The 27,587-nt window shown below is 40.1% G+C and overlaps 1 protein-coding gene across 2 annotated transcripts in view; it reads right to left on the bottom strand.

The window, feature by feature from the left end:
- Positions 1-27,587, bottom strand: part of Gabrb3 (gamma-aminobutyric acid type A receptor subunit beta3) — a 241,550-nt gene that overhangs the window by 40,903 nt on the left and 173,060 nt on the right. For both annotated transcript variants that reach the window (XM_006995698.4, XM_006995697.4), the window contains exon 4: positions 18,157-18,377. In XM_006995698.4, coding sequence (XP_006995760.1) covers positions 18,157-18,377 — 221 coding nt within the window. The remainder of the gene's footprint in view (positions 1-18,156; positions 18,378-27,587) is intronic.

Raw genomic sequence — 27,587 nt, 5'->3', positions numbered from 1 at the left:
CAGGCATTCTCAGGAAGATCCCTGGACCCTTTTATAGTTGCCATGGGTTTGGTTTTCAAGGATGATTCACTGTTCAAGAGTCTCAGGTGAGCCCCTGCTTTCAAGATTAAGTAGCTGTTGTGAATCTTTTTGTTGCAGAGTGAAACCCTACAGAATCCAGTCTACTGCCTGCCATGAGCTTGACAGCTTCACCTCAGTGAAGACCACAGTGAAGCATGCCTTCTGCTCTGATTTCAACCTTGTTACAGTGACAGAACCAGGGATGGATCAACATGAATGTTCCAGAACTCTGACAAGCTTCTCTATCTGTGGTCAAGGCAGCACTCCATGCCCGTTGTTCATCTCCAGGTAACCACTGCTCCCAGTCCCTTTCAGCTGCCCATGTCATCTCTCACTCATTTACATTCCAGACTCTCTGGAAGCCAGGTGCTTTGGGTAACAGAAGCAAGTGTAGTTTTTCAAGGTCTAGGGGCTCACGGGCTTAGGCTGAGCACCTACACATTCTTAAGCAAGTGCTTACAGAGAAATGTAGAGGCCACAGGGCATAAACCAGTGATTCAGTTATCCAACCTTTTGTATTTTATAGACTATGTAGGGAAATACATTTACAGGAATGTCTAAAGCCTTTTGCTATGGAGGCTCCTTGAGGATGTTGATGGAAAATCACCAGGGCAAACTGCCTGCCCTGCCCGCACCCCCTGGATAAGCCTCACTACAGAGGCATTAGTTGTCTCTCTTAACTGTAGATCAACCCTGCAACTTGATTTGTCTGGTGGGTAGTAGATGGAACAGCTTGCTAGTCACAAGAGGAACTGGTCTCTTGTCCCTTCCTCTAACATCAGAATGCTATGCCAGGTGAGTCTACTGGTCCAGGAGAATTGACATGAGGACAGGCTTGAGGTGCATTATCTTCTCCGAGACCACCTCAGTAGGCTAGCTATGATCACTCATCTCAGCCTGTGGGGGAGCTAGCCAAGGCCAGTAGATATACTTGTTAACCCTCCAGAAAAATGAGCAATGCACACTTACCATGGGCATTAAGGTTTTCCAGTTGCTTGTTACACTGCAGTGATGTAGCAGTTGGTAACTACTCCTTAGTGGAGAATTTTCCCTAAAACAGAGGTGTCTGTTTCTGCATTAAAGCGACAGAGACAGTGCCTTTATGCACCCAGTCACTTCTGGCAGAGGAGACAGGCTAATTTCTCTCCTATCTATTTGTAAAGAATCTGAGGGCAGACCTACACAAAGGACCAAACCAGCATTGTGCTGAAAGACAAAATGAAGAGCACAGCATTCTCAACTCCCTGCCAGGAAAGTAGTTACACAGGAACCAAGACCAAGGAATTCTTAAGGAAAATATCCAAGGCTCAGCCCTCTTAGAGAAAGGGCAGAAAAGATTGAAAGAATCTGAAAAGCAGTTTGCATCTCTCCTACTATCTTGATCCGATTAGGATGCTTAGGGATGAGTCTCTCTAAAGGCACACTACCCCACTATGCTGCTCTAACTACGGTGTTTGGGGGCTGCTTGCCTGTGTTTACTGTGTCCTTGGATGCACAGAAGTTCCTTGAACATTGCAGTTACCCAACTTCTCTGTTTCATTTCTCCCTCCTGCTTGTGCTTTTAGTGTCAGAACTGAAATTCGATGCCATGTCCAATGTTATGCAGCCATGCCTATTTTCTTCTAAGAGTTGTATAACTTTAACCCCTAAGGTTTGGATTCATTGAGTTGATTTCTATGGTATCAGAATCACTCCTTCACATATGTTTTCCAGTATTTCCCAGCATCATTCATTAAGACAACTTCCTACTATCCCATGGATACTGTTAGGATCCTTGTCTAAATTCATTTCATGGAGTTGGAGAAATGGCTGGCAGTTAAGAGCACTAGTTATTGCAGTAGAGCTAGTGTTCAAATCCCAGCACCTACATGGTGGCTCACAGCTGTCTGTAACTCCAATTCCAGAGTATCCAACATCCTCGTTTGGCCCCCTTAGACACTGCACAAAAATGGGGTATAGAGAAACGTGCAGGGAAAATGCACTGCTATAACATAATAAAAAAATTAGTTTGAAACAGTTCAGTATATTTCAAGATTTATTTCTGGTTATCCATTCTATTTCACTGGACAGTATGTCTACTTTTATGACAAATGGTTTGTTTTGACTAACATAGTTTTGTAGTAAATTTTAAAATTACCAACTGTGAGGCCTCCATCCTTCTTTTGAAAGGTAATTTCAGACATTTGTAATCACGTGAGATTCCATTGGGAATTAGAATAGGAGTTTCCATTTCTACAAATATAATGCTATTGCATTTTGATAGGGCTTATGGTGAATGTGGAGATAGCTGGGGTAGTACTGTCACCTTAAAAATACATATTTCTATCCAAGACACAACATGGCCTTTGCAGTTACATCTTCTTCAAATTCTTTTACAACATTTCATAGATTTTAGTGTCCATGTCTTTCATTCTATGACTAAAATGTCATTGTATAGTGACAACATGTCTATAACCCCAGCAATCAGGAACCTGAGGCAGGAAGATTGAAAGTTTGTCATCATTCTGGGCCACCTAGAGAGAACATGTTAAAAAAGCAGACATGAAGATTGGGTTGGATCACACCTGTAGGATATGAAGGAGAGGCAGAGGTAGGGGGATAACACAAGAGTTGAGAGCAGCCTGGGAAATAGCTTTGGAGCAGAGAGATGGTTCACCAGTTATGAGTGCATACTACTTTTACAGAGGATCAGAGTTCAGTTCTCAACACCCACATCGGACAGTCAACAACCATTTATAACTCCAGTTCCAAGGGATCCAAAAGCCTCTGAGCTTTGCAAGTAACTGAATTCATGTGCCAGTACCCACCCTCATCACACACACAATTTATACTCAGTTAAACATATTTTTTAAACCTTATTAACAAAGAAAAACTAAATTCTTATCTTGTTAAGCGATCTGCTTTCTTACCTCCCTTTTAAGACCATTCCTGGTGACAGAAATACTGCTGGCTTCTACCTGTGCATTTCGTCTTCCACAATTTTTCTAAATTCATTTTTAGCTACAATAGACTGGAGTATTTATACAATCCCTTAGCTTTTACACATGGTCATGCTGTCTGTGAAAAGTAAGTTTATGTCATTATTTCCTACTTCAATAGCAGTAACAACTGAGTATCTTATTCTTGATTAGGGAGAAGTTTTCAGTCTTTCACTGTTATGATCTTATGCATTTCATACACAACTAAATCACCTAATCAAGTTTACTCCTTGTGCACTGCAAGTCTTTTCATAAAAATATGTTAAATTTTGTCTTATTTGATCTATTTGAATTGAAATGATCATGTGTTATTTTCTTTATTTTATTTGTGCAGTCCATTACACTGATTTTTCATGTGAAATTATTTTGCAATATTTTGCCACTTGATTAAGGTTTATACTGGTGGTTTTGGTTTGTTGATACTTGTTGGGTTTTGCATAAGTATTCACAAGGGATGCTATCTGCAGCCTCCTCCTGTAGCTCTTGGCACTGGCTTTGATACAATTGGACTGCTGGCCTCATAGGACAAAGGAGAAGTGAGCAAGAGCCCTCCTTCTTGTCAGTATTTTGAAAATACTTTAGTTAACTAGTATTAATTTTAGTTTTTCAGTGTTCGGTAGAAGGGACCACTGAAGCCGTTCAGTGTGGAACTTTCACTTTGAGAAGTTCATATTTTCTGTTTTATGCACAATTCCATTTTGGTAGGTTTTGTGTTTCTAAAATATGTGTTTGTCTCATCCAATTTGTATAATTTTATAGCACATAAACTTTATTGTGCCCCTCTTGTTTGTCTGTAAATAATTGTTAGGGAAGCCCCATGTTTAAAAAAATCTGATTTCAGTTATTTGAATCTTTTGTCTTTTTTCCTTGTCAACCTAGATAAAAGTTTGTCAGTATGTTGATGGGTCTTTACAAAATACCCAGTTTGTGTTCCACTCCATTATAAAAAGGGGGATTGATAATTTTATTTATCTTGCAAAGCACTGAAAACACATTCACCATTAGTGGAAACATGTGATTTTATTCATGAACAGTTTTTTTCCCCTATGCATATTTAAGCTTACATTTGGTTTTGTGTCTGGCTCACTACACAAAAGTTTCCCTAAATCCTGCAGTAAGAAATCTCAAATCTCTAGGCCCACAGGAACAAAAAGAAAATCTGCAGTAGCCCAGGACATGACAAAGAAAACACAAAACCAAACTTTCAATGGGATGCTGGGGCCATGAGGAGTGTGCCCTCGGGAAAGGCTTCAGCCATTCCTGTGTCCCATCACTGTGCTTCACTCTATCACGTTAGACTTTCAGCTGTAGGTTTTGGCAGCCACCTCCCCCATTTCAGTTTCTTTTGGTCACAGATAGGAGAAGATTCACCTTTTCAGTGAATGGTCTACCTGGACAAATTACTCTCGGAACTCGGCACAGAGAATTGATATAATTGCTACCTCTCCTTTCCATTTTGTGGCACTTTGCCTCCTCTGTTTTGCCGCTCTGAGGTTTAATATGTCCACAGTTGTTGTATCTTCTTGGTGGCTCTTTTATCAATGTCTAGTGTTTCACCTTTTGCTAGAGTTTTTGACTTAGAGTTGGTTTTCTTTTAGATCAACGCCATTGCCTCACATCTTCCTTGGCTACCATTTGTATGAAATATACATTTTCATGCTTTCACTTTCAACTTACTTAGATCTTGACTCCGATCTGAATTAAGATGTCTGTGCTTTCAGATTACCTTTTGTAGACAGGGTATAATTAGATCCTGATTTATTTCTAGACTCTCTGCTCTGTCACTCTCTTGCTTTTGATTGGTTCAATCCATTTACACTTAAAGTAATTACTAATAAGAAAGGATGGACTTCTACAGCAATGCCACTTGCTTTCTTTATGATTAGAAGTTTTTCCTTCCCCCATTTCTTTCACCTACTTTATTTGTTGTTTAGTAGATTTGTTAGCATGATATGATTTCCTGCTCATTTCATTTGCAGCTAGTTCACAGATACATTCTTTTTGGTTACCATGCATATTAAATTTAACATCCCAAATTTATAACAATATACTTTGTTCTAATACATAATCTTCAATGATTTCAGCACCATTTTTACCACCGGCATTAGAAACTGTCTCTGAACACTGTATACCAGTAACATTGATTATAACTATCTGTATGTATTTTTTTGGTGGTGGAGGGTGTCAATGAGACAGTCCTTTAGCTATATAGCCAAAGCTGGCCTAGACCTTGCTATAACATAGTCAAGGCTTGTGATTTTCCTACCTCAGCCTGCAAAATGCTAGTGAATTCATCATTTAAGTCCTGTAGAGACTAAAATTTCAAAAGTGTAATTACAAATCTTTTAGTAACATTGGTGTTCATTCCTTATCACTGGACATCATCACAGCTTCATATGTCTTAGCATTAATGTCCAGTATCTGTTTCTTTAAACCTGAACACTTGAATACTCACTTCAACACTTCATTTAAAGTAGGCCTATTAAACAGAAGCAAACTATCTCAGGATTTATTATCTGAGAGAACTGCCATTCCTTCTCACTTTCAAGGGCCATTTTCACATACAGCATTGTATGTAGACAGCTTCTCTTTCCTAGTCTATATAATCATTATCCAACTGGTTTTTGACACCCAATGTTTCTGGTGATAAATGGGCATGTAATCTTTTTAAGAATCCTGTGTCAGAGATGAGTCCTTTTCTCTTGATGCTGTCAAGATTGTCTCTGTACTTAGCATTTGTAATTTTGGTTATAATGTGCCTCGTCATAGATCTCTCTGGTTCTATCCCTACCAGAGTTCACTGAGATTCTTGGATTTTTACATTTATAACATCCATCAAAGTGGTGATGCTTTCAGTCATTATTTCTTCAAAAGTCTCCACTCTCTCTCATCTCCTAGGATTCCTATAAATTTTGATTTAGTATTGTTTTCGCACAAGTTTGCTGGGCTCTGTTAACTTGGCTTCTTTCTTCCTATTTCCTGTCCCTTAGATTCAACCCCTTTAGTAGCCACAGTTTCAAGTCTATATATTCTTTCTTTGTGTTCAAATCTACGGTTGAACCCTGTTAGTGTATTAATCACTTTAATTATTTCTGTTTGGTCTCTTTTTATAATTTCTATTTCTTGGTTGATTTTGTGCATTTCACTCACATATAGTCATCAGTTCCCTCAGTTCTTTGTTCATCTTTCTCTTCTCTCTCACCTGGGGTGCTAAGATGGATATTTTAAAGTTTTATCTAGCAGATGTAATGTCTAAGAAGCTGCCAATTCATTTTGTTCCTTTGAGGTAAACAATTTTTTCTCCTTCTTTGTATGCCTTTTGCTGGAAGTTAGGAATTTGATTACAGTAGTGTGGTGAATGAAAATCAGATCACTTCTCTCAGTCTTTGCAGACTGGCTGTGCAATGGAGCATGCTGCAGCCATGCACTTAGGCTTGTTTTGTGCCAAGGCATCAGACCTAAACAAAACTGAAAGTGTCTCAGGACTTTTAGGACCATATGCCTTTCCTTGAAATGGTTATGAATTTTAAATTCCCTTGTCTATAGGAATATTTTTTTTCTCTTTTTCTCATTTTTCCACCTTTTATTCCATGCTTTTCATGGTTTCTTTCACGTCCTCAGGAAGGGCATCCGAGCATCACTGACATTTTGTAGCCTTTACAAACAGGGACATTCTCTTTCATTGGCTACACTCTGAATTAAACAGAACAGAGCATTCCTTGGTGTATATATTCTATGTGCAGTTTGGAATATAACTTTTAAAACAAAAGTCTCATCTCCTCCTTCTGATGTTAGGGAAGGACTAAGAAGTGGATGTGATGCTCTTAACTCTGCTAAAGAGGTATTTGAGAACTAGAAAGCAAATATTGCCTAAATCTTCCTGCTGAACACAGTTTTTCTTGATTGTGTATTCGGGCCATTGCTATGTACTGTTTCAGGGACTGCACAAAATTGCCTCAGAGAGGTTCTCTGCTTGCATGTTTCTATGGGGAACAGAATCCTGAAGGCTTTTAGTCTCCATTCTCCCACTCCCAATCCCTAAGAGAATAATCTGTAAAGATAGGAGGGTGTTCATGAAAATAGAGCAGAGATGATCAAAACTTAGACTGTAAAGGTAAAAATAAAGCAGCCATTTACTCTGTAGCCTAGGCTGTCACATAATTTATGACAACTGCACTGCTCCTGCCTTCTGAGTCCTAGAATCATAGGAGTGGAATTATAGCTTCATGGCCTAGCTTAAAATAAATATTTTGACACCTCAAAAAATAACCAAGATTATAATAAAGCAATATGGTCTTTGTGGTAATAATTGATTAGAAAATCCAAACTAGAACATTTTCCTGAAAAACATGAATTTTTAAGGCAGACAAGAAAACATGAAGAGACCATAAAAATACTAGGGTATTTCAAGGTAGTATGTATTTTTTAAATAGAGGATATTCTAAGCAACTCTACAGTAGACATTTGAAAAACCAGATAAAACAGGCAAAAAGTTCCACCTACAATAAGCCCAGAATGAAATAAGTAGTGTGACTGTTCCTAGACCTTGAAGGAAAATGTTTCATCATTTTAATGTGTTGGAACAAATTTCTTCCACAAGAAAACCTGATAAGCATTTAAGGATGAAATTAAATCTAATTTCCTTACACATATACTAAAACAAAAACAAAAACTATCCCCATATTTCAAGTTATACTGTAGAGTTACAGTAATTAAAACAGTATGGTCTGACCTCAAACAGACTCACTGAATAGTAGAATAGAACTAAGGACTACAATATAAGCCCATATTCTTAAAGCTACATGATTTTTGATAAAGAGACCACAAATACACATGAGAGGAAAAAAACCCAGCATCCTCAACAGTATGGTACTTGTCAAACCGAACAACTACCATGTAGAAGAATAAAACTGGATACTTCTTTATCTCGCAACCTTTACAAAACTCAACTCCAAATGGGCCAAAGATCACCACAGAAGGTCTGACACCCTGAGTCTGACAGAGGACAAAGTAGGAAATTCAGCTGGACTCCTTGGCACAGGAAGTAATTTCTGAACAGGACCCTGACAGTGCAGACATCAAGACCACCAATTAGAAAACGGGATCCCATCAAGCTAAAAAAGTGTCTGTAGAGCAAAGCACACCATCGTTCAAGCAGATTAGCAGCTTACAGAATGGAGAAATTTTTTTTTTTTACTAGCTATACATCCCAGAGTTAGTACCTACATTTTACAAAGAACTCAAAAATCTAAACATAAAAAACCCCCAATACAAATAAACAACAACAGCAACAAAAGTGGCCTAACTAAAATAGGGCATGGAACTAAACACAGAGTTCTTAAAAGATGAAATATAAATGGCTAAGAAATATTTTGGAAAAATGTTCAGCATCCTTACTCATCAGGAACATCCAAATTAAAACTTCTTTGAGATTTCATCTTATCCCAACTAGAATGTATAAGATAAAACTACAAATTGCAAAAGATGCTGCCATGTGGAAAAGGAAAACATTTGCTCACTGATGATGAGAATGCAACTTGGTGTGGCCAAAAAGAAAATAAAAGATTTCTCAAAAAGAGAGAAAAAGATCTACCATGTGATTGAGCTGTAATACTCTTGGGTATATACTCAAAGGATTCTATCACCTACTGCAGAAATACCTGCCCATCCATGTTCATTGCTATTCTCATAATACCCAAGAAATGAAAACAACCTTGAAGTCCATCAGTTGCTGAATGGATAATGAAAATGGAGTGTATCATCACTGTTGAATGCTATCTGGTTGCTAAGAAAAACAAAATTATGAAATTCTCAGGTAAATAGATAGAGCTGGAAATCACCAGTCTGCATTAGAAAAGTTAGGGTCAGAAAGACTAATATCCCATGTTTTCTCTTACCTGTGGATGTTAGTTTTGATTTGGCAGACATGTGTATTTATTTAGAAATAGCTATAAATCCACAGGAAATTGGTAGGGGGCCATAGGGAGTGCTTTCAAAGAAGACAGTATAATGAAGTAATGTGGATGATAAAACAGGAAGGCTTAATTTAGGCATGGGGTGGGAGGCAGAGTAAAGGAAAGAATATGGGGAGGGATAAATAACACTAAAGACCTTTTGAGAAAATATTGAAGTCTACAATTGTAGAAGCTTCCTAATATGCATGCATGTGTGCATATACACACATAGACACACACACACATTCCTAAGAGTTAAATTGGTGTTACATTATAACAGGGCAACAATGTACTTACTAGAAACCACAGACTAATAAATAAAAAGCTCAGTGCCAAGCATGGGCCCCCTCTTTTGGAGTTGGTAGTAGTCCCATAGACCCTAACTGTGGGAGCCTGTTTTCAGCTTCCTCTCGACTTTACCCAGTAGGTCTGCATAGAGAGGATGATTGCACCCTGGGCTTGAGTGCAGGTGTCTGAAATGGTGTGCACTTGGCTGTGCTGGCGGGGGGTGGGGGGGTGGTGGTGGTGGGGTGGGGGTGGGGTTCTCCACCACTTGGCATCTCTATAATCCCTGGGGCAGAGACAGTCAGGGCTCATTGGAATAGGTTCCAGGTCCTCTCAAGGCTATCCTTTATTTTCTATCTGTTTATCTTCACAATCTAAATCCTTCTATCTAATATTTCCTGCTGCTTGCACTCAAGAAAACTCTGGGGAAATGTGGGTTTGGTGTGGTAAGCACTTCGCACCCAGAATTATAGGCTAGCGAATGCTATTGGTTACCTTCCACACTTGTTCTCATTTTTTAATACTCCACATACAAGGAGTCATAGAACATGAAGAAATCAAGCTGGTACTCACCTGGAAGCTTCATCTCCATTGGCTAACTTTCATAGTGCTGAAAGGTGCTATGTATACTACCAGAGCACAAAAGTGATCATGAATCTTTCCTATTTGTAAATAGTGCAAGCTACAACATTGGCCTCCCTGGCAAAATACGCCTACTGGTGTAGTGACAGTAAGAATATCATGGGATAAGACAGCTATTTTTTTATTGAATTTAAGGCCAGCTCCACAAGAAGAAACTCATGTCTGGTACCATTATCAGGCTAAGAACCTGGAACTAAACAGGCCATACACTCCAGAGTTTTATTCTGCTAAATGGACATAATATTAATCTGACTCCTAGTGACTTTCCATTATTCCTATAGATTAAGGCAACTCTCAACCCTCATTAGAGAAGCTCCTTTTTTTTTCAGTAGATGAAGATTAACGCAGAGATACACAACTGATCAAGGTTCAGAAAATAAAAAAAAAAAATGGCAGGATTCTCAGCCCTGGATGGGACATCCATATCATAACCCTCCTCCAAAGGCTCAGGAATCACCATGGAACAGGAAGGAGAAAGGTTGTAAAAGCCAGAGGATGTGGATAACTGCAGCCAAACAGTGCTTTCTGGACACCAGACCAAATTTCATCATCGAAAGGAGAGGTGGCAATGAAGTCTCATCCCCATATCAGAGGAGCTGTTGGCAATGTTTAGCTGTTGGGAGGTGGACAACTGGTTTTCCGTAAGAGTATAGCCCCTGGTGGGTTGACCATGCTCCTGTGGAAGGCCATACAACTAAGAATACAGGGGCAGCACAAATTGGACTTGACTGTTTTTCAAAGGACAGAGTTGGGTGGGTATAGGGAAGGGGGATAGACTTGGAAGAAGTTTCAGGAATAAGTAAACATGATCAAAATGCATTGTACAAAATTCTTAAAGAACTAATAAAAAGAGGAAAAATTCTGCCCAAAATGTTCTTACAGGTAGGATATTTGCATGCAGATATTTAAAGGAATATTGACCTTCTTGTGAATAACTAGCCCTATAACATATACTTGATTACAAAGCATGCAGAATGAAAGTCTTCTTGATTAATAATATCAAAACACAAAGGAAATCAGAAAACATCAACCTGCACACTGGCATATTTAATAGACTGTATCTGACAACATAGCCCATACAAATGTGCAGACTCCACACTACTAACTCTCTAATGTATAATTCTTTAAGAAATTTCAATAAATTTGTTCTTATTTTCTGGAAATTTCTACACATCATGAGTTTTAACAGAAGTAAGATTATTGAAAGCCAGAAAATGGAGGGGAAGTTACTTTTTAGGAGAGTTTACATTCATTTTAAAGGAGACATTTCTCAAAATGGGTAAACACATGGTCAACAGACATAAGAAGAATTCTCAGACTCACTGATAATAAGAGTAAAACACCATTACACACATATAAGGATGTCTATCATGAAAATCAGGAAGAAGTACTGGCCAGGACAGGAAGAAGAGTACCCTGCACTCTGTTAGTGGGAGTGTAAATTGGCACAGCCATTATAGAAAGTGGTATACAGGGTTTTCAAAAAACAAACAAACAAAAAACCCCAAAACAACAACAACAAAAACTGAAAATGTGCTCACAATTCTGCACTTTCCCAAAAGACTATAAGCCAATTTGTCAAAGAGATATCTACACTCCCATGCTGAATGCAACACTGTTTACAATTGTGAAATTATGAAATCAATCAAACTACCAAAAAACACATTATCAGAGAAGAAAGTGTAGTATAAACAATGCAACATTCTCTAGTTAACAACAACAATGAAAGTTCTGTCCATTGTGACAACATGGACAGAAATGGAAAACATTAGGCTACATCAAATAAGCCAGGCACAGAAAAACAGACTGTTGTGATGTGTATGTAGTACCAAACCCAGTCAAACACAGAAGTAGTAGCAGAATGAGGTTGAGAAAGTCTGGGAGAAGAAGGAAGAAGACGATAACATTAAAATGATAAAAAACTCAGAAAGGAAGATTATTTTCAAGGTCTACTGCACAGCATGGAGAGTAAGAGTGCACTGTATACTTCAAAATTGCTAACTATAAATTCCTAAAAGGAAGTTTCAAGTTTACTCACCACAAAAGAGATTAAATATTTAAGGAGGAATGTGATACCTACTTTGATTCAATTATTCCACACTGCATGCATAAATCATAACATCAATTTTTACCCTTTAAGTAGATGTAATTATAAATTCTTAATGTATAATAAAAATAAACATTTAAAAACAAATAAATGTAGAAAATTAATATATAACAGTCAGAGAAATAGTCATATAAGCACAGAATGAAGAAACAATATATACTTAGGACATTCAAAAGTTACCTTGCAACGGTCATCATTTTAATAGTTGTTAAATATAAATATAAACTGGTACATGTTTCACTTGTCATATTTCAATGTATAACAAAATTCTGGAAAGTACTTAACAGACTCTACACACACACACACACACACACACACACACACACACACACACACACACCTCCCTATCTGGGAATTAAATGAACACATATTAGTTACCCTAAATGGAAAATATCATCATCCTTGATGGTGGGCTCAGACAGCACCCACGTCATAGAAGAATGAGCTGGTGCTGTATATTGTCAGCTCACCATTCTTCTGGAAATCAAAGTCAGTACAGTGGAGTGGGAAAAAGAAATGAGAAAAAAACTATTTTAAAAGAAGAAAAACTCACTACAATAAGTAATATACGTATAAAATTAAATTGTTTAATTGGAAATAAGAGATTAGTGTAGCTGGATGATTTGCTATACGATGGTGGTTTGAATGAGAACTGTCTTTCATAAGCTCATGTATTTGAATACTTGGTGCCAGTTGGTGGCATTGTTTGGGGGAGGTAATGGAACCTGTTGGAGATGTGGCCCTTTTGGAAGAACTGTGTCATTGGGGGCAGGCTTTGAATGTTTATAGCCTTACCCCCACTTCTAGTTTCCTATCTATACTTTGTATTTATGACTAATGATGTAATCTCTCGGCTTCTGCTCTTGGCTGCCTGCTCCCATGCCTCCCCTGCCATTATGGACTCTCCCTCTGGAACTATAACCAAAATAAACTCATAATGTTTTATCACAACAATTAAAAAGTAATTAATAATGAAATCGGTACTAGAGACTCTCTGTTATAAAGAATCTGACCATTTGGATTTTGGGGGGGAATGTGAAAGGCTTTGAGACCTTGAACTAGAAATCCTATTTTTGCCATGAACAGAGCTTAATAGCTCATTCTATTTGGAGCCTGGAAGACAGTAGTGATGAGAGCAATGTGAAAGGTAGAGGCTTCATATTTAAATATTAATGACTGGGCTAGAGATCAGTCATAGGATATTTTGATAAATGGTATGGATGTATTCTGCCCTTGTCCTAAGACCTTGCCCAAGGCTACACTAAAAACTATTGGACTCTTTGATAGAGTCAGCATAATGTTGATTCTGTGAAATGGTTATTACTAACAACTATTATGCAGATCTACAACTAAAGAGAAATTGGGACACAAAGAAATTCAAAATGTACAGTTTGGAGTGAAAAAGAGCACTAGGGAGCTTAATGTTATAGCCAATGCACATGCCAAAAGAGAGGCTGTAATGTTAATTAGTTAGGGGCTATTACGGGGTGACCTAGGCTTTACAAGACCAATGGGAATGGTATACTTAGGGCAAAACACCTCCCAGGTAAGCTTCCAACTTGTGAGAGAGGAAAGCCTGAAGAGGTTCCTGTTCCTAGAAAAATACTACACACAAAAGCCACTGCTAATGTGATCCAATATGGGGACAATCCATCCTAAGGTGGCCAACAAACTTGACAATGCCATCTACATAACAGTGGTTTTGGAAGCATGAAAGATGCAAGAGTGAGGAGATCATAAATTCTCCCTCCAAGTTTCAGAGAGTTGTTGAGGATAGGCATGATGTAGCAGAGGAATCCTGAAAACAAGGCCATGAAAGGCTATTGTATAAAGCTGAAACGATGAAGGCTGGGTACAGTGGAGACCCCAACATGTTGAAGGCCCCAATACCTCTCAAAGCTCAGACCTTTGATTTAATAATGCCTTCAAACTTTTAGCCATAGGAATGGTTACATTAATAATGTTCAGCAGTAGTTTTTAACAGAAAGTAGGGATCTTACAATGTACTGTCCAAAATATTTTCACATTTCCCATCAAAAGATGCTACCTTTTTTGATGACCATCATCCAACCTCAGGTGCTTTATAAGGCAAATGACATTATATTTGTAACTTCCTTATCAACCCCTAGCACAGAGCAACACAATGTTTAATGAGGCAAAGAAAGACATTTAATGGCAAAAGAATATCCAGAGATTGAAAAGAAGGCAGAGAAGACAGAGATAGAAGATAACTCCACCTTCTGACAGATAGCAGGGCAAAGTAGAGAAGTCATGCAGGTAGGGGCAGATGAAGGCCCTGAGTCCAAATGCCCTCTGCATCCAAGACCTTTCTCATACCTTGAAAGGCATGACTTCCCAAAGGTAACTTTAAAAGGTGTATTCATGTCAGGACAGCATTGTGCCTTATTCAGAGATGCCCCAGTTTCATAGCAAGCTGGCCTCTGCCAGAGGCTCAATGTGCCCAACTGTGGTCAACTGTGCCTAAGTCAGTGACCACTAATGAGTTCATGCAAAACTTGAGCTCAAGGCACTGGAACAGTTGGGAGAAACAGTTCCCAGTGCCACTAACCTTTCTTTACCAGTAGAACATTACATTTCTCAAGAAGTTGTGAACCAGTCCATCAGCAGAGTGAAGGATCAATACTTTCCCAGAACAAGGCTGATCTGAGGCACTAATGTGTGCTCCCTCTGGTCTATAGCCAAAGATCTTCATCTTTTCCAGAAAATGCAGAAGTCCCCTTGATCCTGGTGCATCATGGCTATATGTGATGAAAAAGAAACTCAGAGACTCAAAGTAGTGGTTGACCACCACTGTGGGCAATAGTTGGGGTGAAGAAAGAGCTCAGTGTCCAACAGTGGGAAAATTCAATTGCAAATCTCAGGTATAATCACTCCAACTTACACCCACAGCCAGGAGGAAAGTGCTCTCTTCTGGGTGAGACTTCCACAGCAGCACCTCATGAGGACAGGGACAACAAGTCAGAACTATGGGGAGTTTGGGTGGTATATATCTCCTCCATTCCCATACACAGTACAGACACCACTGACGAAGAGGGTCAATTTCAGCTTTCTGGTATTTCCACGAAAAAACAAAAGGTATTCAGGAGAAAACTGACTTTGGATTTTGAATTTTGAATTTTGCTGTCTTCCCAGGAGCCCCTGTTACATTGCTGGGTGTCAGCAGAATCTACAGCTCCTAGTCAATCTGAAGCTCCAGACAGAGACAGCCAACACATATCGTACACTGCAACATTGAATACTGACATGCTGTAGGCTGGGAAGGTTCTATGTATTATGATACAATATGTTCAACTTCTGATGAGTTAATAAAGAGCCAGGCAGCAGTAGCACATGCCTTTAATCCCAGCACTCAGGAGGCAGAGGCAGGTGATATCTGTGAGTTCTAGGCCAGCCTAGTCTACAGAGCAAGATCCAGGACAGGTACCAAAACTACACAAAGAAACCTTGTCTGGAAAAACAAAACAAAACAAAAAGATGTCACAATACTATAAACTGAGGAGCATCTGATCTTATTTACCGAAAGATACTGTATACAATCCATGTTTGAGATACTAGCTTAGCTCTGGCTTGCTGTGTTCCTACCATGATTCAGCAAGTGTAACAACAATAAAAGAAAGAAGGGCTGAGGATAAGGGTGGAGAGTGACACTGATAAGAGCATCTGTGCCTTATTTAATAGAGAAACATTGCATGTATTTCTAGAGGAGAGGCTGGACTATACTTCATAGAGCAGCACAAGATGAATATGTGTGTATGTGAACTTTAAACAATAACCAGCATCTTTAATTATTAATGTGCTTTTTGTTCAAAAGCTCAAGTTAAACTCTATGAAGACATACTGTTTTGAATATCGGGATAGAAATGTGTAGGCTAGCCAACTTCTAAGAAGCCAGACGCTTGCAGTGCAGACACTGTATACACAGTATATGCTGGTCTGTCTGCACTTACGGTGATTTGTGTAGGTCCACAGAAATCTGAAGAATTGTTAAAGAAATAGGAGGATCTCAATAAAGACTGAGAGGCACTAGACAACTGCACCTGGAAAAAATAGGCTGCACAGGAAGCTGCTTCCTGATTGCAGGTAACCGATGGAAAGTTAACCAAAAAGATTATTTTTAGATTGCTGTACAAAGGCTATTATGAAAGGTCCCCTGACTTATTATTGCAGTAGTACTTAATCTGTTGGCCAAGTGTGAGCTAAAGATACAATTTTTTTTAAAAAAAATACTTTATTTGTTTAGTTGGTTTTCTTTCTATTTTACCTTACTCTTACCTCTTATTTGGCACAAAATTTAATACCTTGAAATGAAATTTGTAAACTTATTACAGCATCTGCATGTGCGTTACATAACTATATTCCCCAAAGTTAAGGTTCTTTGATTTTAACAAAGGCAAATAGATATAGTTCACTTTTGTCAAGAAAATAAAGAATGCAGGGCCAGCAAGAAAACTCATGGGGAAAGACACTAGGCAGCAAACCTGAAACCTGAGTTCAATCCTGGTAACTCACATGGTGGAAGGAGAGAAACAATTCCTTCAGGCAGTCTTCTACCCTCTTTGCATGAATACACACCCAAAATAAATACATGAAAAATGAAGAAAAAGAGACCACAAGAAAAATATTTTTTAAATGAAAAGAAAAAAAATTAAGAGAACCCAAAGAGCATGCTTTGCCTTAAAAAAAAAAATCAAAATGTTAATTTTAGTTGATACTTGCTCCCAGCTACCCTCCATCATATATATCCTCATGCACACACAGCCCCAAACTCAGGTACCTAACTCACATACACATATATGGACAAAGGCATGGCATAAACACATGCGGCCTGCCTCTACTTTGGTGAGAGAAGTAGGCAGGAAGGTAAATGGCTTTCCATTTTAAATCCCAAAGATGTTGTGGTAGGTGTTCTTCCAGGGAGACCAGCCTACTATCACAACCTCTTACACTGATGCCAAGTGTGGGACAAAAATATAAAATGCAAATCCCAGCCATAGAAACATCAGGCTAGACTTTGGAGAAAGATCACCACAGTTTTATTGACATGTGCTGTCATTCCCTTATATATAGAAAGGTCTGATTTGGCAGAAATGTCAACTTTTGCTACAATACTGTGGTTGGTTAAAAAAGATATTCAACATCTTCTAGTTAAGGCAAAGTTAAATAATTTCCTCAACTCAATCTAGAAACTCTGCTAGTCACAGGATATAGATTTCAACACGTTTGGTTTGGGTTTTACTTTCAGCTATTGGGGTCTTCTGAAAAAGGTCTGGACTCACAACAATCTGAGATAGGTCTTCCTCCAAAAGACCCACAGGTGCTCCATTCAAAACTGTGAGCCACTTCTAGAAGGCCTCAAGGCTGCTTTTAGTCCATGGCATCAAGGAAGTTAGACAGGCACATACACACTTCCACACCAAACAACAGCACAGAGCCAAAATCAGAATGAAATCCATTCAGAGACAGAGGACTTAAGACTATCGTTCAGCAAATTGATCATATACAATTATAAGACAGCAGAATGGAGCATCATAGGAAGATCAGGTCATTTCCTATCAAGCAGGGAAGTCCTGGGCCTCCTCTGTGCAGCTTAGGAGGCAGCCTGGTTTTCAGGTAAGTGACTACATCTTAAGCCCTGGAGAGATCTCTGTCTCATGTGTAAGGCTCTCACTCCATCTCTCCATAAATATCTGTGGCACTGCCTCCATTGAGTACCACTGAGACTATACCTTAAATCTGCACAGTAGACATCTTTTAAGTAGTTCAGCTAGCTTTGAAAAAACCCATTAAAGCCTCTCAAGTGTCAGGACAATATTAATTACAGGTCTTTGTGCTTATGATATGGGAGTCTGTGTTCTTAGATATGGCAACCCAATTATATACAAACTATACAAGAAGGCTACTTTTCAACTGTCGGTGACTATTTATAGTAACAGTAATGCCCCAAATCTTAGAGTGATGAGATTTTCTTTTCTGCAAAGCTCAGAATGTTTCATGGATATTTACCAATTAATTTAAGGACATGGTCTCACTTACTATAATCATCTCAAGTGAGAAACTCAATGCCAATGCACCACAAAACTTCAAAACTGGCCCTGCAGAGCAGACAGACCTTAGCCCGTACAGCACTGTCCCATCAGGGTGGAGGCGGATCATGCGGTTTTTCACTGTCACTCCGTGCACAAACGACTTTTTGTCATTTAAGAAATATGTGTCGGGCACCCAGAGCTGGTCAGCCACTCGATTGTCAAGCGTGAGGTTGAGAGGGATCCCAGAATAGGCGAGCCTTTTATCTCTCCAATATTGTTGAAAATACATAGTTAAGGTATAATCCTGGGAGGAAGAGAAAGAAAAGAAAGAAAATTAGTTTGTGCTCAACACAGGTGTAACTCCTGCATGCAATGACAAATCCAGGCTGAATCCCATGTCCTGTAATGGGCAGAAGCTGTGGACACTTCCTTGGGAATGCAAGCACTGAGTTTAATAAACAAAATGTAAGAAGAGATACATAGAAAGTGAGTGACATACATAGAAAATTTTGCTTTTGTCAAAAGCAGCAGACAGGTTGTGTTTTGAGACAACCATACAGAAATAAAAGATAAGAAACCATTATTGTAAAATCAGAGGGCTGGCAGGGAATTTGATTGGCTCCCTAGGTACATGTTTCCCCACCAAACAGACAGCGTTTTAACCAAACAGCATGGATGAACTCTATCTATAAAACCGACCCAGCAGTTGAAGCTACTTTCTTCTGCTCTTGCAAAGGCTATAAATATATAGGCCTTCCAGAAACATCCACCAGAGATAAAGTGGCTTGCAGGAGGGCTCTGTGCCCCAACTTTCACATATTCTTTTACTCTCAGCTCACCCTTACTATATACTACCTTAACTGGGCCATAACCTCACCTGGAGATAACATGACATGGGGAACATGGGAGCCTGAGTCACAGCAGGACATGGAAGGAGACCAGCACACTGCCTCAGGCCACCAACAAAATCAGTAAATGCCCACTCAGGGAACTAGAAAGTAATTTTTGCTTTTTGTTGTTCTTATTGGAGAAAACAGTTCATTCGGTTGGCAGAGGCGAAGGCATCCCACATACCCAACAGAAAAAGAAGAAATAGATGAATTGCATAAATGTTCATAGGTGTATGCATCAGAAAGTAAGGTGAGAGTCACACGACCCTGTTGTTGAAGGACTGAGCTGAAAACTTGAAGGCATATAGGTACATTCCACAGGGAGGGAGTCCACATGCCATTTTGTCAGGTCTGTAAACATGCTCATTTTGTGGGCAGTGAAAGGTGAGGAGCAAGCCAGTTTCAGAGTCTATCCTGGACAACATAACCCATTAGCGCACATGGCAGTTCTCCATGCTGTACAGTCTGTCTCATTTCAACAATAAATGATATGTATTATTCTTAAAAGTGATAAAGCACAGATATCAACCTGTCCTTTCCAGATGTGCCCAGCAAGAGGTTTCAAGAAAGCTCACACATACAAACCACCTCTGAATGTAGGTAATGCTCAGGGTCAGAATGCATGCCTAGAATGTGTGAGGCTCAGCATAACAAATTGGCCTCTACAGAAAAAGAAGAGAAGCAAGGAAAGAGGACAAACCAATGTGTGCTAGAGTCTTGGATTTTATTTGAATTTTTAATGAAAAGGGAAGTAGGAATTTCTTACAAGAACATCCAGGGGTAGAGCTCTGAGCCTAGTACATCCTATACAGATGCTCACTCCCATACCAATAACAAATCAAAGATTTTCAGGGAGAAGATGTAACTAAACATAGGCATGGGGAAACTAGCTGAGAAGGCAGGGAGCATGGCAAACCTGGGAGCTATTAGTTTGTAGTACTTACATATTTGCAAGTGTATGGAGAGGGCCACAAAACTGGATGCCACACCCGTGGCTGAGAAGCAGAGACTGGGATGTGAACATTGTACAGTGAAAGCCAGTCTAGTTTCATGTGTCAGGGTGACTACCAAGTACATTAAACCATGTATCTTTGTTTTCATATACTCTGACATCTGGGGCCCCACTGAGCTGGGGCAACTGACCTCCCAGGGTTAACTAGTTATTACACAGAGTGGACAACTTCCAGGACTAACATCCACATTCAATAGATCCAGAGCCCTTGCACTTCCTTTTTGGAGCTTGGACATAGCAGCTAACAATTCATAATGTCTAGTGGTCTAGGTCTAGGTGCGAAGTGACTGGGAAGAGCCTCTCTGGTTAGAAGCCTTGCAATTACCTAAGTTAAGCAATTCTGGGATGTTTACCTTTATCTGTTCTTTTTATGGAAACAACATTAAAGGCCTCTACTTAGAGGTGACCTTTTCTTTCTGCCTTTTGACTCACAGTGGCAAGTTCTTATGTTATCCCCATGGTGTGGTGTGTCTCTCCATTTGCTACTCTTTTGCTGGCAGCCATCTCCCAGTACCTTGGCTGTCCTAGACTTGAGCATCTTGTGACGGAAAATATTGTCAACTTGACAGGAACTAGATCACCTAGGAAACAAAGCTCTGGGTATTATGTAAGGCAGTTTCTAGATTGGATTAGCTGAAGTGGAGCAACCTACTCTAAATATGGGTAGCACCATTGCATGGATTGGGTGGGATTCTGAGCTGAATAAAAATCTATCAGAGCCGTTCATCTCTATGCTTCCTAATTGTGAATGCAATGCTCTTGCCACCAAGCTATGGCTGTAATTAGGTATTGTATACTCAAATTGTGAACCAAAATAAGCCTTTTCTTCCTCAAGATGATTTTTGTTAGGTATTTATTTGTGAGACAAATACCTTTCCATTGTATAAAATTAGCATTGAGAAGTACCACCACCTGTTAAGTTGCCCACACTCCTGTGGTCAAACTCACCTGCATTAGTATATGAGAAGGACAACTTGGACTCATAGGGTTATTTTTTTTTTAAAGGCAAATTTCGGAAGAGGTTGGAGGAGATAAAGGAAGAATGTGAATAGATCAAAATACATTGTATGCAGGCATGAAATGTTCAATGAACAATAAAAATATGTTTAAACACAAAAAAGAATTGGGGTCATTGATCTTATGAACCTGATCATGTGGTTTGTAGGTCTTTGGATCTGGTCTATGGGAAGAATGTGGGAGTTCAGAACACTAAGCTAGAGAAAACCTTTAGAACACTATAAACAGAACCAAATGGACCACTCTGGTGGGAATTCTGAGAGAGTAGAGGACGAACTCATGAGAATTCACAGAGGAATACAGATGCTACTGAAAGCTGGGCTAGGAGCCATTTAGGCTGCACTCTGGCAAAGAATCCAGATAGTCTCAGCCCTTGTCTGGAGCTTGAGTGAAGTTGAATTCAAAAGGAATGCATCAATGGCATGGTGGAGGCAATCTCAAGGCAGGCTAGCCTTCAAGCTACTGCTCACTATTCCTTTCCAGGTGCACAATAAAAGACAGCAACAAATGGAGCAAAATGGTAAGAAAAGGGTGCCCTTTGCCAGGGAAAGAAAGTTGAAGTTTCAGACAAGATGAAAGAGGAGAAAACAGTTGTAGTTGTTAAGGAGATGAGCCCCACCAAGGGCCAGCTGCTTTCTCAGCACTGGAGTAGCTGGAAAGGTAATCTTGAGGGCAGAACCCCACCCATTGAAGAAAACCTCCTGTGAAAATCCAAATTCATCAAAAGAAGAGAGCCTAAACTGAGGCAGCTGTTGAGGGGTTTCCCTGATCAAAAAAAACAGCCACCTATGACAATGTGCCCCAGGGTCAGCACGTAGTCCATATGGAACTAGTTATACCTACACAAAAATGAAACCAGACATGGTGTTGCTCAACTAATCCCAGCACTTGAGATGCAGAGACAGGTGGATATTTGAGAATTTGAGGCTAGTCTGGTTTATATAGGGGTTCAAGGCCAGTTAAGCAGCAAAGACTACATAATGAGACCCTAACTAAAAACCAAAGCAAAACAAAAGCAGGGATGGAGGCTTAAAGCCAAGGTTCCAGACGGCTGCTGAAGCCATAACCACAGAAGGGGAGCCTCAGGGTCCATTGCATTAACTGTGAAGGAAAAGCCCAAGATTCATTGGAAATGATAGGATGGCGGCAATGCCAGGACCCTGGAATGTTGGCTGAGGAATACTGCATTCAAGGAGTAGAGTTGACCTATGGAAGAGGTTTTGTGTGCTACAGGATTGCAGAGCTGGAGGGTGAGGCTACTCAAACCCTTTGAATCTCAGATAATTCCACAAGGAGCTCCAGATGCCTAACACTGAGCTGAAGGATTTCACATTCCCTTCTTGGTTTTGGCACTGCTTTGGTCTGATACTTCTTTGCTATGTTCCCATTTCTCCATTTTGTAAAGGGAACATTTATTCTGTGGCATTGACTGTTAGAAGTATGAAACTTGTTTGTTTTATGTTATAGCAACTCAGTGTTAAGAAATTGCCTGAGTCTCAGAAGAGAGTCTGCACATACACTTGAAGAGCATTAGAACTCTTAAAGACTATAGGGACTTTATAAGTTGGATGAAATGCATTTTGACTACGAGATGGTTTTGACAAGGGGTGGAAAACTGTGACTTGAAAATTATCTACTTGAATTTCAATTTGACATGGTGTAGAGTTGTGATGGTTAATAATGCCAACATGGCAGGATCTATATTACCAAGGAGACAAACCCCTGGGTATATCTGTGGCAGAATTTCTAGATTAGATTGAGCGGAAAGGTACATCCTATATATGGATGACATCATTCTCTATGCTGGATCTTAGACTAAAAAGAAGAAAGAGAGCCCAGTGTAGGAATTCATCTCTCCCTTTGTTTTAGCAGTGGGCACAATGTGACCATGACTTTAATATTCTCTGCCATAATAGAATAAGCTCTCAAACAGTGAACCAGAATAAAATGGTCCTTCCTCACATCCCTTTTGCCAGGCATTTTGTCACAGCCACAAGAAAAGTTACTAATGCACATTTCACTTACATTCTCAAGCGTAGCATGTGAGGGAGGGAGGTTGGTTATACAACCAAAATCTCAATGGGTAAGGGGGCAGGGGTCATGGTGAAAAGCACCTGCTCTTTGGAAGTTAAAGGAGTAGGTATAGTGTGCTGGCTTGGTAAGTCCTGAAGTGTCAGACACTGTGCTGATCCAGAATTGCTGGACCATGGACCTCCACACTATCTATACTAACTTTCATTAAAGAGGCAACGTACAATAGCCCAAAGATGAGCAGTCATGGAGCATAGCAACATGGAAATGGATGCCATTATCAACTCGAGTTCTCCTATGTGCATAAAACTCTCCAAACTATCAGAACAGAAAAGTTTCACTCCAGTCTTTCTTTAACTGCCACCTGCTTCCCTATGCCTGAGTCATGAAGTCTGACACTCTCCACAGAGGCCCCTTCAGAGTGGCTTCACATGGTTTGTCATGAGGGAAAAGGAAAAGCATCAGTTTGCACTGGGAGCCAGCTGTCATTCACAGTCTGAAGGCTCAGGATTAGGTTTTATTTTGGGTGGTGTTGCTCTCTACACCATCACTAGCACCTCCCAGTTTGGCCTTTGGTGTTTGCTAAAGTGATTTGAGCTGAGAGGAAGAGCTTAGGGAGCCAGAAGAAAAGCCTACTTAAATTCAAAATCACTGAATCTGCTCGGCCTTGTAAGGCAGTTGCAAATACATCGATGGGTACATTAATCAATACCTCCTTTCTCCTTGCAGACATTGGAGGATGAAGGGGAAAGGAAGGTGAACAACATGAAGCAGATGATGGAATGAACCAAGACCCCCTGTATTAGCTTGTGCCATTGTGGTGAGGCAGCAAAAAGTGAATTCCTTTGCTAGGAAGTGATGCTGCTAGCTGTCCCATGATGGACCAAGAGTTTAGTGACCAATCATCCCGTAATGTATTCTCACTCCCTCTTGTATTTAAATACAACACAAGTGCTGTCATCATTTCTACTATCCTGTCTCAACCTAGACAAATTTAGAGAAATGACTGAGTCTAGCCATGCTATGCTCCTTCCCACCACCTCTCCCTGAAACAAGGGAAACTGGTTTTGAAGTTAGGCATGTCTCCTCTGCAGCATCAGGGCCTGATGGGTAGGGAGCTAGAAAGATCTGCATATTAAAGAGGAGTCAATTTGGTAGGGGCTGTTTGCAAAGGCCATGGAGAGTGGAGAACCAGGTCCTGAGGCATTCTTTGGAGTGAATAAGAACTACGGTAGCCCCTGTTTCACTGTAATACAACTGTTTAAAAGTGCTGCTTCCAAGGGTTTCAGAAAAAATGGCCTATTTTTCACATTTGGAGCCATGAGCCAGACATAGAAGAAGCCATGTATGGGATGAGTAATCCATCATCTGAATTTCAAGTCAGTCAGGAGCAACCAAAAAAGACTATAAGGCTCCAAGAACCAACAGAAATATTGGCTGTGGAGGACTGGGGATGAGTGCACTAGAACTCACTAAAAACATGCAGCTGGAGCTCTGGAGAGGGGCAAGGTTAGAGGATTTGGTGCCTGTCTACCTTGGTTTTTGACCCAAAGTCTCTCACTGGTCGAGGGCTCAGGAATTCAGCTAGGCTAGAGAGCCAATAAGCCCCAGAGAGCCTTCATCTCCCCAGAACTGAGATTCCAAGCTTGCCACCACACTTACCTTCTTCACATTGGTTTAGAGGCTCACACTCCAGTCCTTGCGCTTGCATAGTGCTTGACCAAATGAACTATCCCTTCACTCTTATTTGTTTTATTTTATGTAATGGTAGACTCAGGTGATACCTAAGTATATGAAGTTAGGAGTGGCTCAGGAGCATGCAGTCTTTCAAAGAAAAGCCAGGCAAGCCCACTGAATGGAGGGTCAGGCCCATTCATCTGGGAGACCCACAGGTAGCTAAGAAGGACTCAGGGACTAGCTGTATACACAAAATAAAAGAAATATCTAATATCATAGAGTCAACCTAATATGTAATACATAATATATCTCCACTAGTATGGTTGACACAGCTCTCATTACCAGACTCTCAGATTTCTAGACACATCTATTTACTGAACAAATATTTATTTTGTGACTACCACATAGGAATCAATGTTGGGGGTGGGTGATGAGCTAGGTGCAATACAGGCCCTAATAGGCTGGCCATCACCAGACTAAGGAAATCTGATTTTAGGTGTCCATAATTCAATTCAAGTAATTTGAATAAGGTGCTACAATGAACATGAGGAGACACAAAAGATGCTACTTCCAGGGAGGATAACCAAGGGCAAATTCCTGGAAAGGGACTTATGTGAAAGCTGCATGGCATAAGTCTTGAAGAAGAGGTAATGGATGAAGTCATCTTCCAATGGCTACTGACATCACTGCTGCATTCTCAAAGCCTGCTGCTGGAGGGCCAGATACAGGAGGGTAATTAACACCTACCCTTCTCCATGGATGGTCACCACAAGCACTCTGCAGATGAAAGAGCTCATGGAACAGTGTTTTTCAACCTATGGGTCACAATGCATTTGGGGGATTGCATATCAGACATCCTGCATATCAAGTATTTACAGTATTATCCATAACAGTAGCAAAGTTATAGTTATGGAGTAGCAAAAAAAAATTTTCATGGTTGTAGTCTCTACAACATGAGGAACTATATTAAAGGGTCACAGTATTAGGAAGGTTGAGAACCATTGCCCTAGAGGGAAGGAATTGAAACAGCAGAGGTCTAGAAATTGCTGTCTGCAAAAGAAGACACCAAAGATGCTGAAACTCAGAAGCAACTGCCCTGCTGATCTGTCTAGTGGTAATGATATATTAGAGTCTCTATTCCTTGTTATCTCACAGAGGCTCATGTCCCTAGTTCTGAAGGATTTTTTTTTTCTGGTGAGGAAAAGGCCAGTTTTTCAGGGACTCAGCACGCTGATCTCTCTCAGACACCAAGAGCATCTGAAAAAGAGAGCTCTGACTATGGCTTCCTTTTCCACATCTGCTCCTTACAGCACACCCAGCAGAGCATCAGAGAATAGAGTAGGAAATAACAGGGGTCAAGAGGTGACAGAGTATAGGAGGGGTAGGTTCTGATGAAAGGGAGGGAAGAGTATTGTTCAGACATCAGGTTCAGGAAAATGGATTGGGGCAGCATGGGACTCTGGAAAGAAGAGATCAGAGGAGCTGAGAATGAGGACCAGCACTGTCCATTTTGGTATGGCAGGCCCAGGAATGGCCAGCCTAATTAAATTAGCACACTGGGGAGAGACAGGCTGCCTACTGGCACAAGTTCTCAGCAATAGTAGGCTGATGGTATCAACACCTCTAGACCTGGTATTGGCAGGAGAAGAAGGTCAGAGCTCACAGAAGTATAATTGGGATGGTCAGAGCATGGCTGTGTGTCTAGGTAAACAGACCCTCTCCATTGTTGGGGGTGGTGTCAATACAAATGGAAGAGGATCCTTTCTATAGAGCCTCCATCCTGCTGCCCTGGTTTACATTTTAAACTCACATCACTTCTGGATGTGATGAGATGTGACTTAGTTTTAGACTGGTTTGAGTCAGTCAAGCATTTGTAAAATATTCTTTCTATGACCTCATTGACACTGAGAACTGTGCAGGAATCTCACTAGCTCACACCCATTTCATCTTGTCCCTACAACTTTAGGCACCATGAAAACACTTGGCTTCTGTTGAGGCTGCAGATTCAATTTAGAAATGTGGCTGACACCACATTGTCAGGAGGCTACTATACAGGGATTCATTTCCTGGCACATGGCACCCTACAACTTTCTCCTCATACTAGCTTGGCATTTCAATCCCAAATCCTCTTCAGGAAGGTTGCTGGCGAAGGCAACTGTCCTGGGACCCCTGAATGGCCTCCATCAGAGAGAACAGTCCATCTTGGAACCTAAAAGCTGATGAAAGGAGAATATGAACCTCAACCCAGACTGTGGCATAACAGAAAAAGGGAAAACTAAGAGGAGACAGAAGGCGGAGAAGAAAGAAAAGGGGGAGGAGGAGGACCTTCTCCATAGTCTGGTTGAAGAACCCACCAGCTAAGTCAAGAATACCAGCACAATTAACATCAATTAAGACAATTGCCTATATGGAGACAATTATTCTTTTTATATAACGTTGTTTATATAAAGTCATTTCAAACAAGAATGCTAAAATAACAATAAATCATGACCTTCCATTATGGCCTTTCTCCTTCCCAGATGTAAACCTGTAATTTTCTAGGAACCTGACCAGAAAGAATCACTTCTTGTAAACCTCATGACCAATGGTTTTGCCTTATCAGATTGCAATATTGCCAAAGGCAACTTGGACACCATCCTATAATCTCAATTATTAGAAAAGGAAAAAAGAAAAAGAAAAACATTTCTTAGTAATTCTTTAAGATATAACTGGAACATCACTAAAATTATATATATATATATGAAAACTAACACAAGTCTCCTGGTAAGTACCTGGGTGTGTGTCTCTTTGAATACTTTCCTTTCTTATAATCCCCACAGTTCAGTCTGTGTTAAACTACCCTGGTAATAAACTCGAACACTACTTCATACTAGGGCATCATCAAATT

The sequence above is a fragment of the Peromyscus maniculatus genome, chromosome 1, assembly GCF_049852395.1.
Source record: "Peromyscus maniculatus bairdii isolate BWxNUB_F1_BW_parent chromosome 1, HU_Pman_BW_mat_3.1, whole genome shotgun sequence".
Lineage (NCBI taxonomy): Eukaryota > Metazoa > Chordata > Mammalia > Rodentia > Cricetidae > Peromyscus > Peromyscus maniculatus.
This window is presented reverse-complemented; position numbering and strand designations above follow the sequence as displayed.